The following is a 13,909-nucleotide window of genomic DNA, read 5'->3' as shown; positions in this document are numbered from 1 at the left end:
ACATGTTAAATAAGGTGTTGTAAACGACGGTGTATCAATGGCAGTAAACTTCTGAAAAAAAAATTCTGCCTTTAAATTTTTTTTTTATTTCAATTGAATTGTATACTGTAGAATACAAATGGCCTTCTTGACACTTTAAAAAGACATTCCGTTTCACAGGACTCAGAAAGGTGTTCTATGAACTCCAGTTTTAAATGCAAGTATGACCAAATAGAAACTCCCTTACAAGGAACTTCAACACAGGAGAAGACCATTAGCATTAGGCCTATCAGGCCAGTATAATTGTTACCAACCTAAAGGTTATTATCCATGCTCTATTCTTTTTAAATGCTCAGCATTAAGCAATGAAGCAGCACATACATTTAAGTCTGGTACGACTCGACTGGAGTCGGGTTTGAAATGCCAACCTCCCAGACATAGGGTCGATGCTCTCACCATTACACCACAGAGTCTGGTTTTCTATCCTCCTTCCTATGTTTGCATGATAGATACATGTCTCCATACTAACTTTAATGTCTCTCAGTGGTCCATTTCACAACAAGTCGGGACATATTCTTTATCAAATGCCGTATGTGTATTTCACTCACAATGGTTTGCCTTGTGTAGGGTGCACAATGTTCGGTGTACATTGAATAAGTGCACCCATGTGGTGTACACAATGATGCATTCTATTGTGTGCACTCAACTGAGCATGCTTCTAATAAGAGGTGTAATGCACAAAGTGTGCACATGTTTTTAGGTGTTCAGAGTGGACAGTTACCCTGCACGGAGAGCATAGCGACGGCACGGGTAATCCCGAAGGCATTGCTTGCAAGGCATACGAAATTCCCATGGTTTTGGACACTTGCTCGCTGCACCCACAACGTTGTGCCATCCTCACTCACCTGCACATTATCTGTCAAGACATAGAGAATAAATGCAAAAAGGAAAAAAAGAAATCCTGAAAACTTAAATTATGTAAAATGTATACGTTATGGTTTGCATAAAAAGGAGTGGGCCAGGGTAATTTGGAGTTGTTAAAGCAACATCAAAAATCTGCATCAGAGTAGAACAACTGGATCCACATAAAGTTTCCATGTACTATTTTAAAACAATTCCTGGGAATGGGAAGTGATGTCAACAGTGCATAGTACCACAGTGCACGAGCCAAAAGGAGCATGTGTCATGGTCACATGGGCCATACACATTATGGCTGAGTTGCCGTACAGGTTTATATTTTGCACAATTCCTATCATTGGCACTGTTAGAATGATGTAGTAGTTTGTAGCATACTTGCCTTTGAGTTGTCCACCTCGATTCTCACCGTAATATAATCTGACAAAGAAACTGACTTCCTGCTACTTTGTAGGCAGCATTGCCTGATGAAGTGTGCCATCTTTCACATTACTCTGAGGGTATTGGAGTGTGTTCCAACCTAATTCAATGAGAACTATAACGGCACTCAGTATAGCACATAGTTTTGCCTCACGCATTCATTCTGAACAAAAATGCCATCATTAACTGAACATGCTACTACAGTATTATGGTCCACTGTTATGATGGCCCATATAACCATATCATCCATGCACCCTATGTCACATAGATTGCCATTATCTATAGCTTTATTAATTAATTTGGATATGTAACTACCACTTTTGTGCACATTAAGGCTAAATTGCTTCAATGAAGATGCATATGAAAAAAAATTCAAACTATATTTCCGATGGCTAGTCAATCATATGGTATAAAGTTTTGCATTGGTCTGTTAAGTGGTTATGGATAAGAAGATTTTTTCGGTTTTTATTTTCAATCCAATCGGCCGCCAGATCATGTGATTGATGACATCATAAATTTAATTCTTCACTCACATGGGGTCGTACATCAGATATATGAAGTTTCAGATTTTTCAGATAAGGATTTCCATTCAACCGATTATGGTTGGAATACCACTTCACTGATGATGTCATTATTATACCCTCTTTACCCCATGGGAAGACAATGACATCTGACAAGTTTCAATGTATTTTGTCAAATAATTTCAGAGAAGATAATGTATAATTTTTTTTCCTGTAATCCAATATGGCTGCTGTACCATGTGACCTATAAAATCAGTGCTATCAAGAAAAAATATCCATGGGGAGCCCCTTGTGTTTAAAGTTTCGTATCGATCAGACAAGCAGTTGCAGAGAAATACAATTTTAAAGGAAAAATATATAGACATGGACACGCACACGCACACGCACACGCACACGCACACGCACACGCACACGCACACGCACACGCACACGCACACGCACACACTGCAACATTCTCACAATGCCTTTGGGGGGAGACCAATAAAATAAAATTCCACTTGACAATGCATGATGTGATCAACATGTGAATCAGGATTGCAATCAAGGATATCCAAACAGAATCAAATCATGGAAATATTGTGGAGGAGATCAAAGATAGATGTCCCAGTTTGACACGTGTGCTGTCACATAGGGTCACTTCAACTATTTCTTGTTGATCGCACTCTTTCCAAATTTACATTCATTGAATCTTAATTTTAATGAAGTACCAGGAAGAACAATACCATGCTTCCAAACTCGGTCAGGTTCAACTCGATTTGATTAACTTTAATCCATGAAACAAGTTGTTCACCGAGTCAGAATAGAAGCAAGTAACTTACGAGCACATGGTCATTTTTTTTTCATGTAAAGGAAGGAAGGAAGGGAGGGTCACTCACCAGGGAATGATGCACCTGTTTCAGAACGCCATTGGATTAACACTGGAAGTGAACCGCTCTTCAGCTGACAATGAAACTCCACACTCTCCCCGACCCGTGCCACCAAATGCGATGTTGGCTGGACCTTCACTCTTGGTGGTTCCTCACCTGCACAAATGATGCAACTATTTTACCCCCATCTACCCCTTGCTTATACCGTTGCATGCCATTTGTTTGTATTCATCAAGAATCTTGAATGCTGCAACCGAAGTGTTGTGCTGTGGAATATTCAACAATTTTTCATGATAAGGAAGTGTTTTTGAGGAGTCAGGAAGATGCATTGTTAATGCTATATTGTATGTTATCAGTATGCACTGCACTGCACCACACACACACACACACACACACACACACACACACACACACACACACACACACACACACACGCACACGCACACACACACACACACACACACACACACACACACACACACACACACACACACACACACACACACACACACACACACACACACCTCTCCATTCCATCCCCTGACAACCCACCACCATGTGGAGATAGCAGCCAACAAAAGCAAAGTAACACGATGTTTGTGGCAACTGGTGTTGTTCGAATGAAAATCTAATAATTTATCGGCATGGGCTGGGGCTGATTTCTTGTTGAAAATGGTCTCCATAAAGAGATATCCAAGAAAAGCTCCACATCCAAGAAAGCAAAGCTATCCTCCTCGTCGATTTCTTTGGTAAATTTGCTGCTGAGGAAGACCTGCCCCAGGTACTCAAGAAGGTGGTAAACCTTGGAACAATGCACAATGGCGAATGTGTCATCAACATATCTGTTCTATTATCGCAGCAATGAACCATTGTTAAGCTCGTTGATTTTGCAATCCAATTCCTCCATAACTAAGTGAGCCATGTCAGTCAACACTGCAGAGTCCATAGCTGTACCAAAATCTGTCAATGGTGTGGTCCATCATACACAAAGGTTATACTAACCAGACACATCTCCAGCAGACTGGATACATTACCTGTTGTCAACTGGTTGACTGGAGAAGACATTTTTCATTCACTCGACAGTTTTAGCTGATTACTCATGATTTTAACAGCCAAATCAACTCGGAAAAATTAATAATGGGTGAAACAACATTGAACGACACCATGTTCTTGTCATCCCTTATTTAAAATAGTTTCACCTTTCGACAAATTCACCACTATTTTAAAGTCATTCCTGTCTTTCCCACCAAAACCCACTCATCAGGAAAGGAATCCATAAACTGAAGTGATTCTGGCTCACTCAGCGTGGAATACTCCCCCCAACCCCCCCCCCCCCAAAAAAAAAGTCGAGCTGGTAAGCTGTCCCATGTAAGATTATATACAAATATCAACCTCTCAACTCTGATGGGACCTCTCAACACCAGCAGTTGCTGCAAAGGGTCTGACTAACAGGGGATGCTATGCATCTACCCTGCGAGGACATCCATTACACAGTTAACATGTTTTCTGGAAGATACTAGGAAAGAAGATATTAGAATGAAAAATAGACTACCAGCTTAATCATAGTTTGTGAAACGAAAAACACAGAGCCACACAGTGTTAAATGCAGTGTCAGCCACTACACTCTCAACTACAGTGGTCTTCTTCTTTTTGCATATGGCAGCTTAGCTGCGAGGTAGCTATCATTGTGTTGGGGGCACAACCATGCCACTGATGCTGTGCCCCTATACCAGCACAGTGGTACTCATTTCGCCGACCTCAGAAAGATGACAGGCTGAGTCAACCCCACCTGGTGTTAATTCAGCAGAAAACAAGGCTCAAACTCAGGACCTTACGATCCCAAGCCAGCCACCCTAACCACTAAGTCAACACCAGGCTTACGACAGTGTGAGTTAGCCTGAAAGTTTTAAAAGCTTTTGTAAAAAAGCTAGTTCCCTTTCAAGAATGTAATCAATCATTTTCCTGGGGAGGGAGGGGGGGGAATAATGTGTGAGAGGCCAATTGATATGGTGGAAATAATAATAAATGATAATCAGACAATGACTTCAACAGTTGTTAATCACAAGTCTCGGCTGTAAAGTGTGGTGATCAATCACATCAGTAATGTTAATATCAATGCTATTCTGCACATACGTGAGCTTGCTAAGCTGGAATCAGAAGATATTGTGAGGGAGACGGTGTGCTGACCACGTCCACTTGGGCCATCGACAACACAAGTATATTGACCTTCATCTCGAGCTGATCCATACATAACACGCAAAATCTTGCCCGATACCTGCAAAAGCAGACCCGTCAGCACAGGGCAGCGCCACAAAACTGAAAAATTAGTGGATGCTAATGCTGAAGATGAATTGCATACTCATCAGATACAGTACCTTTACTTCCGAGATAAAAACAAGTTGATTAGGTATTGGCTTTCAAATTTATGAAAGTGAATGCCTGATTTAGGGCTCATGGGGGATCGATTTATATTGAAGAAATTTAAGATGAATGGCAAATAGTATGTTATTGGTTTTGGAGAAGGTTGCACAGCAGATATGCAATCTATGAGCTGAAAGTGATGGGAGTAGAAGGTGGGGAAGTGTGCATGTATGTCGTTGGTTGTCATCTTCATATGTGGGTTTCAGAAGGTGCATTGGAGCCCTCCCAGGTATAAAAGTATCCACCTCCATGTGTACGTGTGTGTGTGTGTGTGTGTGTGTGTGTGTGTGTGTGTGTGTGTGTGTGTGTGTGTGTGTGTGTGTGTGTGTGTGTGTGTGTGTGTGTGTGTGTGTGTGTGTGTGTGTGTGTGTGTGTGTGTGGGTGTGTGTGTGTGTGTGTGTGTGTGTGTGTGTGTGTGTGTGTGTGTGTGCGCGTGTGTGTGTGTGTGAAGGGACATTTATCTCCGGCCTGAGATATGAAGGATTCTGGTTCCAAGCTGATGTTAGGAAACCTGGTCGTAGAAGAGCAATGAAGAATTTTCCACAAACCTGGTGGTTCTCAGCAAGAGGACCGCCATTCCAGTACCAGGATATGCGGCTGTAGGGTGGTGCACTTGTATCACATCGCAACTCAATTGTGCCTCCTGGTGCAAGGATGGGCATTGGTGGCTCCACCCAGACATCAGGCACTATTGGGTGTGGAATCTCCGGCGGTTCAGCGGTTGGATGGTAAGTTGCAGGCAGGTGTGGGCTTGGCCTATCAGGGACTGTGGTTACAGGTGTTGGTCAGAGGTAAACATGCATGAGAGAATGAATATTTCAAACGATCACCACTTCTCACTCCAAAATGCTATCCATCACAGTATTGATCATTTTCTAAAAGTGATTTCACCAAAAAACGAGTTGTAAATGTAAATTAGATGATTAAAATTTATTAAATTTTCCCAATGTAAAGTCATCTGGGCTTGGCACAAACAGTCTCTATATAAAGCCGTTCTGCCTACTTTTACTTCTTGTAATAATTTAATTGCGCGATGGTTCATTATGTTTATGAAATAGTTAATTCTGCAAGTTTATATATTTGTCATTAAATGTCCACATTAATAAATATAAACCAAGGGCAAGCCGTAGCCATCATCCCAATTTTAAGCTGTTCAGCCTGATGAACATAACAGCTTTGTTGTCCTTTCCTGCCCCATCTTAAAAGATAAGAGGTGGTCAAATTGGTCAATCACCTTATGAGAAGCACACAAGCAATGGAAACTCATGGCAGTTATGATGAGCATTCTTCTTGTCAGAGACATTTTTCAAAGCCCTTTTACCAATGCCTTGGCAATGTTTTCAGCAAAGCCACGGTAGCACTGTATTTCGACAGCATTTGGCCACAAATCATCAAGTTGACAAATATGACATGATACAGTTTTACAATCTGCACTTGAGTAGGCATGACAAAGTAAAGATATTCTGTGCTACAATGTATTCACACCTTCTGATCACCGAGGGATCTATGGTATGATGAGTCTATGATTCCCAAGCTGACAAATGATCAACACCTGAACAACAGCAGGTCTTTTTGTTAGCTTCCCATTCCTCCTCCTCCCCACCCCCCTACTCAATCATCCATGGAATCATAACTGGATCCCTGGCTGTCATCAGCACAGAGTGGATTCCACCCCCATCACCACACCTAAGAGTTGAGCTGGCAAGCTGTTGTGTGAAGGATCATATGTAAAGACTACATCAAAGCCTAAATTGTATGCAAATGCTTAACATCATCTTTCCTGGATACAGTTCAGAAACCTTATTAACTGTGAAATGGATACCAAAACAGAGTGGTGCATGGCAGGCACCCATATTAGTCAGGACCTTTGCTACAAGTTTTGGTATTTCAAGGATACCATTCCATTCACGGCCATTCATGTTTTTTGGATGGGTATATCAAATAATATATATATATATATATATATATATATATATATATATATATATATATATATATATATATATATATATATATATGTATACACATGCATAAACATGTTGTTCGTCGTTCGGCTGCTCCTGTTAGGGGTCGCCACAGCGGATCATCCGTTATGATCCGCATACTGATTTGGCATAGATTTTACGCCGGATGCCCTTCCTGACGCAATCCTGGTCACCTCTTACGACACAGGGATAAGGATTGGGTTTCGCCACGATTCCGGGCTGCCCTACACCCTCTCATAGTGCGGCCCAGCACAGAGCTCCCGTTCTCAAGCGACCCTCCAACCCAAGCCTCCGAGTAGCTGAATTACAGGCGCAGGCCACTACGCCTGGTACACATGCATATACATATACATATAGAAATGTGTGTGGTTTTTGTTTTTTTCAAGAAAAAGGTGCATCCAACCAAAAAGTAACTCGTTCTACTCTGTTCATGTTAAGTGATAAACAAGCAAGAGCAGACACGATCTCAGGTGACGTTTCACCTGCTTCCCAGCGAACTTCCTCAGGCCAATATAACTGAGGAAGCTCACCCTCTATTGGGCTGAGGAAGCTGGCTGGGAAGTGGGTGAAACGTCACCTCAGACCACTTCCCAGCCAGCTTCCTCAGGCCAATACATAGAATAGGGAGAAGAGTGAGTCTTCGCCATTGGTCGTGGCCGACCGGGCATATAAAAGCCGGCATCGTGAGAGATGGAGAGATGGTGGCAAGAGTGCCAAGCCAGAAGAAGACGAAGTCGGTAAGGCTCATGCCATGCTCAGTTCCGCAGCCAGCCCTGGCCCAAACGTGGCAGGATATGAGCATTCCAGATGCAGCACAAATCATTCTGATCACGGTGCAAGCCACTTCAGTCGCAGTATGTATCGACTCCAGCCGATTTGGTGTGCAGAACCGATTATCTAATTCTTAACTCACTGCACTGAGGACTTGCCGCACATGTGCAAAACACCTCTGCTTGGGCATCCTGGGAGTTTATCTCCAGTGATCTCAGGTCACCCATTAGGGAGACACGGCACTGCTATTATACATGTTTTTACATGGAAGGGGGAACGGATCCATAGAGAGACTGTGATAAGTGTAGTATTGTCCTTGTGTTTCGCACTGGTTAGATTGCCATGTAACAGCGTTCTGTGAGAGTAAGTCGTTTGTTCACGTGACGCTAAGGAGTGTTACGATAGGGGGGGCGGCTATTGCACTGGTTTTGCCGTGGTTGCTGTGGTTCTCAAGATGGGTTTCTGTCTTCCTTATTCTCTTTCTTGTTTTGTTTTCAATCCTTCTGCTATGGGACCTTCCTTCCCCTTCTGCCTTGTATTCCCCCTTCAAGGCCTCAGATGATCTAGTGTGAAAAAAAACTGTGTGGATTTTTTTGGTGAGAAAAAGACACAAAAAAAACAAGAGTGGTGGTGAAGAAATCGAAGCGTGAGCGGGTGCGATGGGCAAAAAGGCGGGCGAGAAAAAGGCGGGAATGAATGCAGGATGCGGGGTCTGGCCCCTATGTGACGAGAGACCTGGCCTGTAAGACGTCATTGAGGATTGGAGTGATCCCTCTGAGGGCTGCCTGTTGGAGGCACCATCTGTGTTGAAGACACTGAGGCAGAGGAGAGCTTCACTGGGACACGTTGATCAGAGGGAGAACAGAAGCAGTTCCTCCTCCGAAGTGTCACCTGAGCCGACCTGAAGCAATGTGTGGCTTCATGGTGTTGCAGGAATTGCTCCGGCTTGTCCGTTGGCGAAGTTTGAGAACCCCTCCAGAGAGAGGGAAGGGTGGTGGTGAAGTGTCATCTTCATGGCCTGTGCTGGGTGAGACTGCTGGAACGTCAACTCCAGCAGGCCTGAATTATTCTCCGTCCCCCCCCACCAACCTTTCTCCTTTACCAATTATTTTCTTTATATCTTGGCAAATATTCTTTTGTTATTTTGCCCCCCCCCACCCTCTTGGGATTAGCTGGGGATACCTGGTGGGCCATGGAATTGTCTTGTCCATCTTGTCTTGGCACCTGTCTGTCCCTTAATTTCGTAATTATTACCACTGCATATATTTTATTATATTCCTCTTTTTTTGTAACATGGTTTATTAATTGCTTCATGGTATGCCCTGTGTTTCTATATCCTGAGTAAAACATTTGCATTTGTTCCTCTTGTTTTGAATTTTTCATTGCATTATTGGATTTGCATACGATACTGTGTGTTGAAAAGTGGGGTGTGTGAATTGGCATCAGCATTAGGATGTTCACTTCGCTCGGTCACATCTGACTGCCTACATGGCGTAACCGCACACGGGGTACGTATTGGTCTCGCGAGCACGTCAATTAGGACCTCCAGAACAATAGACAGTACCCAAAGCCCTCTATCTGAGTGCTAGGTCGTAACAGGAGACAGCGTATTTAACTGAAAACAGCGAAGACAGATAAATTATGTTTGTGGAAAACCTCTTGTTTGTGGGCAGGGCTAGGTGTGGACTTCCCATCGCAGAGGCACATGTCACGTGTACAACTAGGCCAATTATGATCTCTCTGGCCAGTGTGTGCCAGCTATGGTGGCGCAGTGGGCTGTGGAGCCCAGAGGAAAAGGTGTACATTTATTATTATTATTGGGACCACCCTGTGGGTGGGACGCGAGAGGAAGAGTCCACCCAGTAGGAAGAAGAGAACTGAGTCCACGAGGAGAGGAACAGGAGAGGCTTGTGTGGAAAGGAGGACTGAGACTGTGTGGAAGGAGGACTGAGAAAGGAGGAAAGGAGGAAAGGAGGACTTGCTTGAAGGAGAAACCTCATGTGGAATTGACCCAATCTGGGATCACCCTATGTTTTTGGAGGGTTTGGAGGAAGAAGACGAAGGGCAGACCATGGGGCACCAATCTAAAAAGGACCATGTGGCCTGGTTGAAGGCCGACTCATCGCTGGCCCTGCTCGTGGCCATTTTACTTCATCTGGGCGCCATCGTTAATGGCCCTTCTTGTGCACCTGGTCTCTAAAATGGGCTACATTGTGTTGAACTGCATCCACCCTGTGCAGCAAAGAAAAGGGAAGTCCTGCCAGCATCATCGTCGAGTTGTAAAAGTATGACCTGTGGTGCCTCGTGGGTTCGGATTTGAGCTTGTATTTCTCAATCATTGAAGACAAGTTTGCGTATCCCATTCTCCTCTTCGTGTCTTTTGATTTGCTTGGTTTGTTCCGTTTATCATAGCATCTTGTTGACCCCTCTTCCCTGTGCTTTTCAATATAAAAACAAATCCTTTAAAAGGAAAGACAGCGTGTTTCAGCCATCTGCTTTCCGTATGTGATTGCCGTCATTTCCCCCATTTGGGTGACCTTGGGGAAGAGTAAAGTAAAGTAATATTGAACGCAGTGCCTTTAAGGCCAGTTTCAGTTCATCCATCCAGCATCAGTGTTAATCGGCATGGACATGATAATATCTGTTCGGATGATTCTTATTTTTTCCAAGTTCAGATTTCCATTTTGTTCCAATATAGAAATAAATAATTCACACCAAATTTTATTCATATTGCTTAACATTTTGGGGTTGCTCAACGAAGGTGAAGTTTTACACCTTGTGGATTGCATTATATCTGCCTATTTTGAATATGGTGAAACTTTCTTTGTGGCATCGCTCCTTTTATAATGTGATTTATAACACCGAAAACCTAGCATCATGCAAGATGGATGGCCAAGGCATTGTATGCCCCCAAGATCTGAATTTTTCGGAGACAGTTTAAGCTCATTGGCCGTTAGGAAAGAGGACTCTGTGACATCTGCACTTTTGATGTTCAAGTCTAACTTCGGGTTCACTGTTGCTCACTGTTGCTTGTTGCATGTTGCATGGTTCACTGTTGCTCATGCCATTTCTGCTCCTGTCAATGACCTTGACTTCATACAACATCTTAACTATGTTAAGTATGAGAAGGTGAATTCTGCCCTTTCAAAATCTGCTTGTTCTAAATTTGTTGGACATCTATGTTATCGCAATGAGGTACTCATTTTGACTCAGTTGATACAGCTAAATCAAAGAATGTCAAACTGTTATTTTGGCATTCGTTGATTCAACCATATCCACAAAGTCAATACGAGCAATGGTAAAGGCACCAAGTGAAAAAGAAGGAATGGATAAACCTCCAAATAAAAGTATATCCAGCTGAATATCAAGAAGTCTACAGACGTGTCAATGAAACATTTTGTCACAAAGAGCAAAACGGACTTCAGGTGCCTTGACATTCCAGCTTGTTTTCTGGATTCTGACTGAGTCATGGAAGCTCAGAGAGGATTACAGGGAAGCACGACAGACAGTTGGACACTTGAAGGTGGTAAATGATAATGCTGAAAGGTGCAAGGACCTTATTGAGGAGTATAATATAATCATAACAAAGAAAAAAGAACAGAAACAACAGAAACAAAATGTGGTTAAAATTGTATATTTACATTTGTTTTTAAAAGCCTAACTAGAACGGGCACTCATAGAGAGCATATACCTTCGCCGCCGCTACTGTTTTGTTCTTGGCATAAGAGTGTGGGGAACAGAACAAGGAGCATTTTGGTGCTGATTTCATACGAATCGGATAAGAATTGACTGCGTTATGATAAAAATACCCACATCTGCAAGGTCGTGACCCCCCCTGACCTTTGACCCCCAACCGCGAGTAAGGGCAATTACGTCATTGTATCAAGTTGCATATCACAAGATTGGGCATTAAATTCTGAACATTTTGGCATTAGTTTCATGCAAATTGGATAAAAAATGACCGCGATATGGTAAAAAGACGATTTTGACCTTTTCATGACCTTGACCTTGACCTTTGACCTGATTGCTCCCAAAATCTAATCAAATGGTCCTTGGCTAATAACCAATCATCCCACGAAATTTCATGCAATTCGGTTTAATACTTTTTAAGTTATGCAAATAACAAACAAATAAATAATCATTGGCATCTCCCACAAACATATATTTTGGTACTGATTATAATAATGCCAGGATTTGGGACATTTTCTTTTAAAAACAAGGGTAATGACGTAATTGTGTCATGTCACCCATCACAAGATTGGGCAATGAATTCTGAACATTTTGGCATCAGTTGCATGCCAATTAGATCAAAATTGACCGTGCTTTAGTAAAAATACGAATTTGACCTTTCCGTGACCTTTACCTTGACCTTTGACCCGATCGCTCCCAAAATCTAATCAAATGTTCCTTGGATAATAACCCATCATCCCACCAAATTTCAAGCGATTTGGTTTAATACTTTCTGAGTTATGCGAATAACAAACACACACACACACACACACACACACACACACACACACACACACACACACACACACACACACACACACACACATATTCACAAATAAATAAATACACAGCGACCAATACATAACCTTTCGCAGAATGCGAAGGTAATTACATCTCACACCTGCATTTGGCAGAAGTACTCAGAGTTATCTCTCACCCAATCTTTTGCCCGGACCTGCCACTAGATTTGTTCACGTTTAAAGAGAATTGGCAAACTAGTCAAAAAGAGTTGCATAACCGCAAGCTCATCACAATTTCAACCTAATTTGCTGTGTTGCTGGAGCTCATAACAACAAAAAAAAATGTCCTGACCTTGGACCACGACAACTTCCACATGACCTTCATCAGAGCCTGCAACATTCGTGGCAATGCAAGCATAGGATCCAGAATGGGAAGGATGGACTGACGGGAGTACCAAGGTCCCAATCCCATCAAACTCAGAGCGGGCCTGAAAGGAAATGCAGATGTACAGAATGAAATACAGAATAAAATGTAAACAAATAAAGGGATATAAAGATAAAGGTCTTAAACGGCTGATTGTAAGCAATATTGGAAGATCAAAAAATTTGATGTGACGGGAAAGTTTGAGCAGTGCGGGTTGGAGAACATCAACATGTTGAGTTGCACATGAGTGAGAAAATCATTGTGTTTTTTTTATTTTTTTTTACAGGATTTAAGGCTTGTTGTGGAGCATGCACATGTGCGTGCACACACAGACACACACACACACACAGACACACACACACACACACACACACACACACACACAACTGCTATATGAGGCAAACACACCCACCGAGCTTGGGGGAAGTGCCGTCACTTCCCAAGGTACTCTGGATACGAGCGACGCCAAAACAATGGCACGGCCTTTCTCACCGCACTCAGCGGCGCATTTCCGAAGAAGGAATTTCCTCCTACCTATGGATGCCAACTTTTGTGGTGCCACAACCTCAGCTGGATTGTTGAGACTTCCTGGGTGAGTTCCAAATCTGCTGATTCTCTTACTGAGGGTGGTTAAAAGTTATAACCTACACTTAGAGTTCAAGAAAATTCAAAAGTAAATTTTATTCAATGCAACTACGATATTTTTCAAGGGATTCCCTGACTTCACATATGCCTGTCCCATCAGTGTCGTGACTCCTTAATGCCAGAAGCATATGAATCAAATGTCACAGTCATTTCAGGACATCTTTCGCATCCTCATCATTTTGAAATCCAATGCTACCCAGATGCTCCTTGGGTGGCTCAAATTAATGGAAATTAATTTAATTTTTGATCAAATGAGTGTTATTTTAAAAGCTATCTTGTGTTTACTCGATTGAATCTCACATGCGATTGAATGATGTTTTCCACACTACTAATAAAATTAAATAAAAAAATCATATACAGTTCTGCTGCAAAATCATGCATATTGATGGGACAACTAACAAAATTAAATGATTCAACACAACAAAAGTAATATTTGTAGGGGTCACACTTCATTATACACAAGCAATTTCATAGTCTACTTCTAATTCTTGTC

The 13,909-nt window shown here is 42.3% G+C and overlaps 2 protein-coding genes across 13 annotated transcripts in view; one reads left to right on the top strand and one right to left on the bottom strand.

Annotated features, from left to right (window-relative positions):
- The window catches only part of LDLRAD2 (low density lipoprotein receptor class A domain containing 2), an 814,009-nt gene that overhangs the window by 163,707 nt on the left and 636,393 nt on the right, over window positions 1-13,909 (top strand). The window lies entirely within an intron of this gene.
- Window positions 1-13,909, bottom strand: part of HSPG2 (heparan sulfate proteoglycan 2) — a 399,834-nt gene that overhangs the window by 73,328 nt on the left and 312,597 nt on the right. For all 11 annotated transcript variants that reach the window (XM_085894498.1, XM_085894501.1, XM_085894505.1 and 8 more), the window contains 5 exons: window positions 12,700-12,835; window positions 5,671-5,888; window positions 4,835-4,976; window positions 2,711-2,857; window positions 761-895 (listed from right to left, as the gene is read on the bottom strand). In XM_085894498.1, coding sequence (XP_085750624.1) covers window positions 761-895; window positions 2,711-2,857; window positions 4,835-4,976; window positions 5,671-5,888; window positions 12,700-12,835 — 778 coding nt within the window. The remainder of the gene's footprint in view (window positions 1-760; window positions 896-2,710; window positions 2,858-4,834; window positions 4,977-5,670; window positions 5,889-12,699; window positions 12,836-13,909) is intronic.

The sequence above is a fragment of the Eptatretus burgeri genome, chromosome 9 (genome assembly GCF_056783735.1).
Source record: "Eptatretus burgeri isolate ZD-2024b chromosome 9, Ebu_testis_v1, whole genome shotgun sequence".
Taxonomy (NCBI): Eukaryota; Metazoa; Chordata; class Myxini; order Myxiniformes; family Myxinidae; genus Eptatretus; species Eptatretus burgeri.
This window is presented reverse-complemented; position numbering and strand designations above follow the sequence as displayed.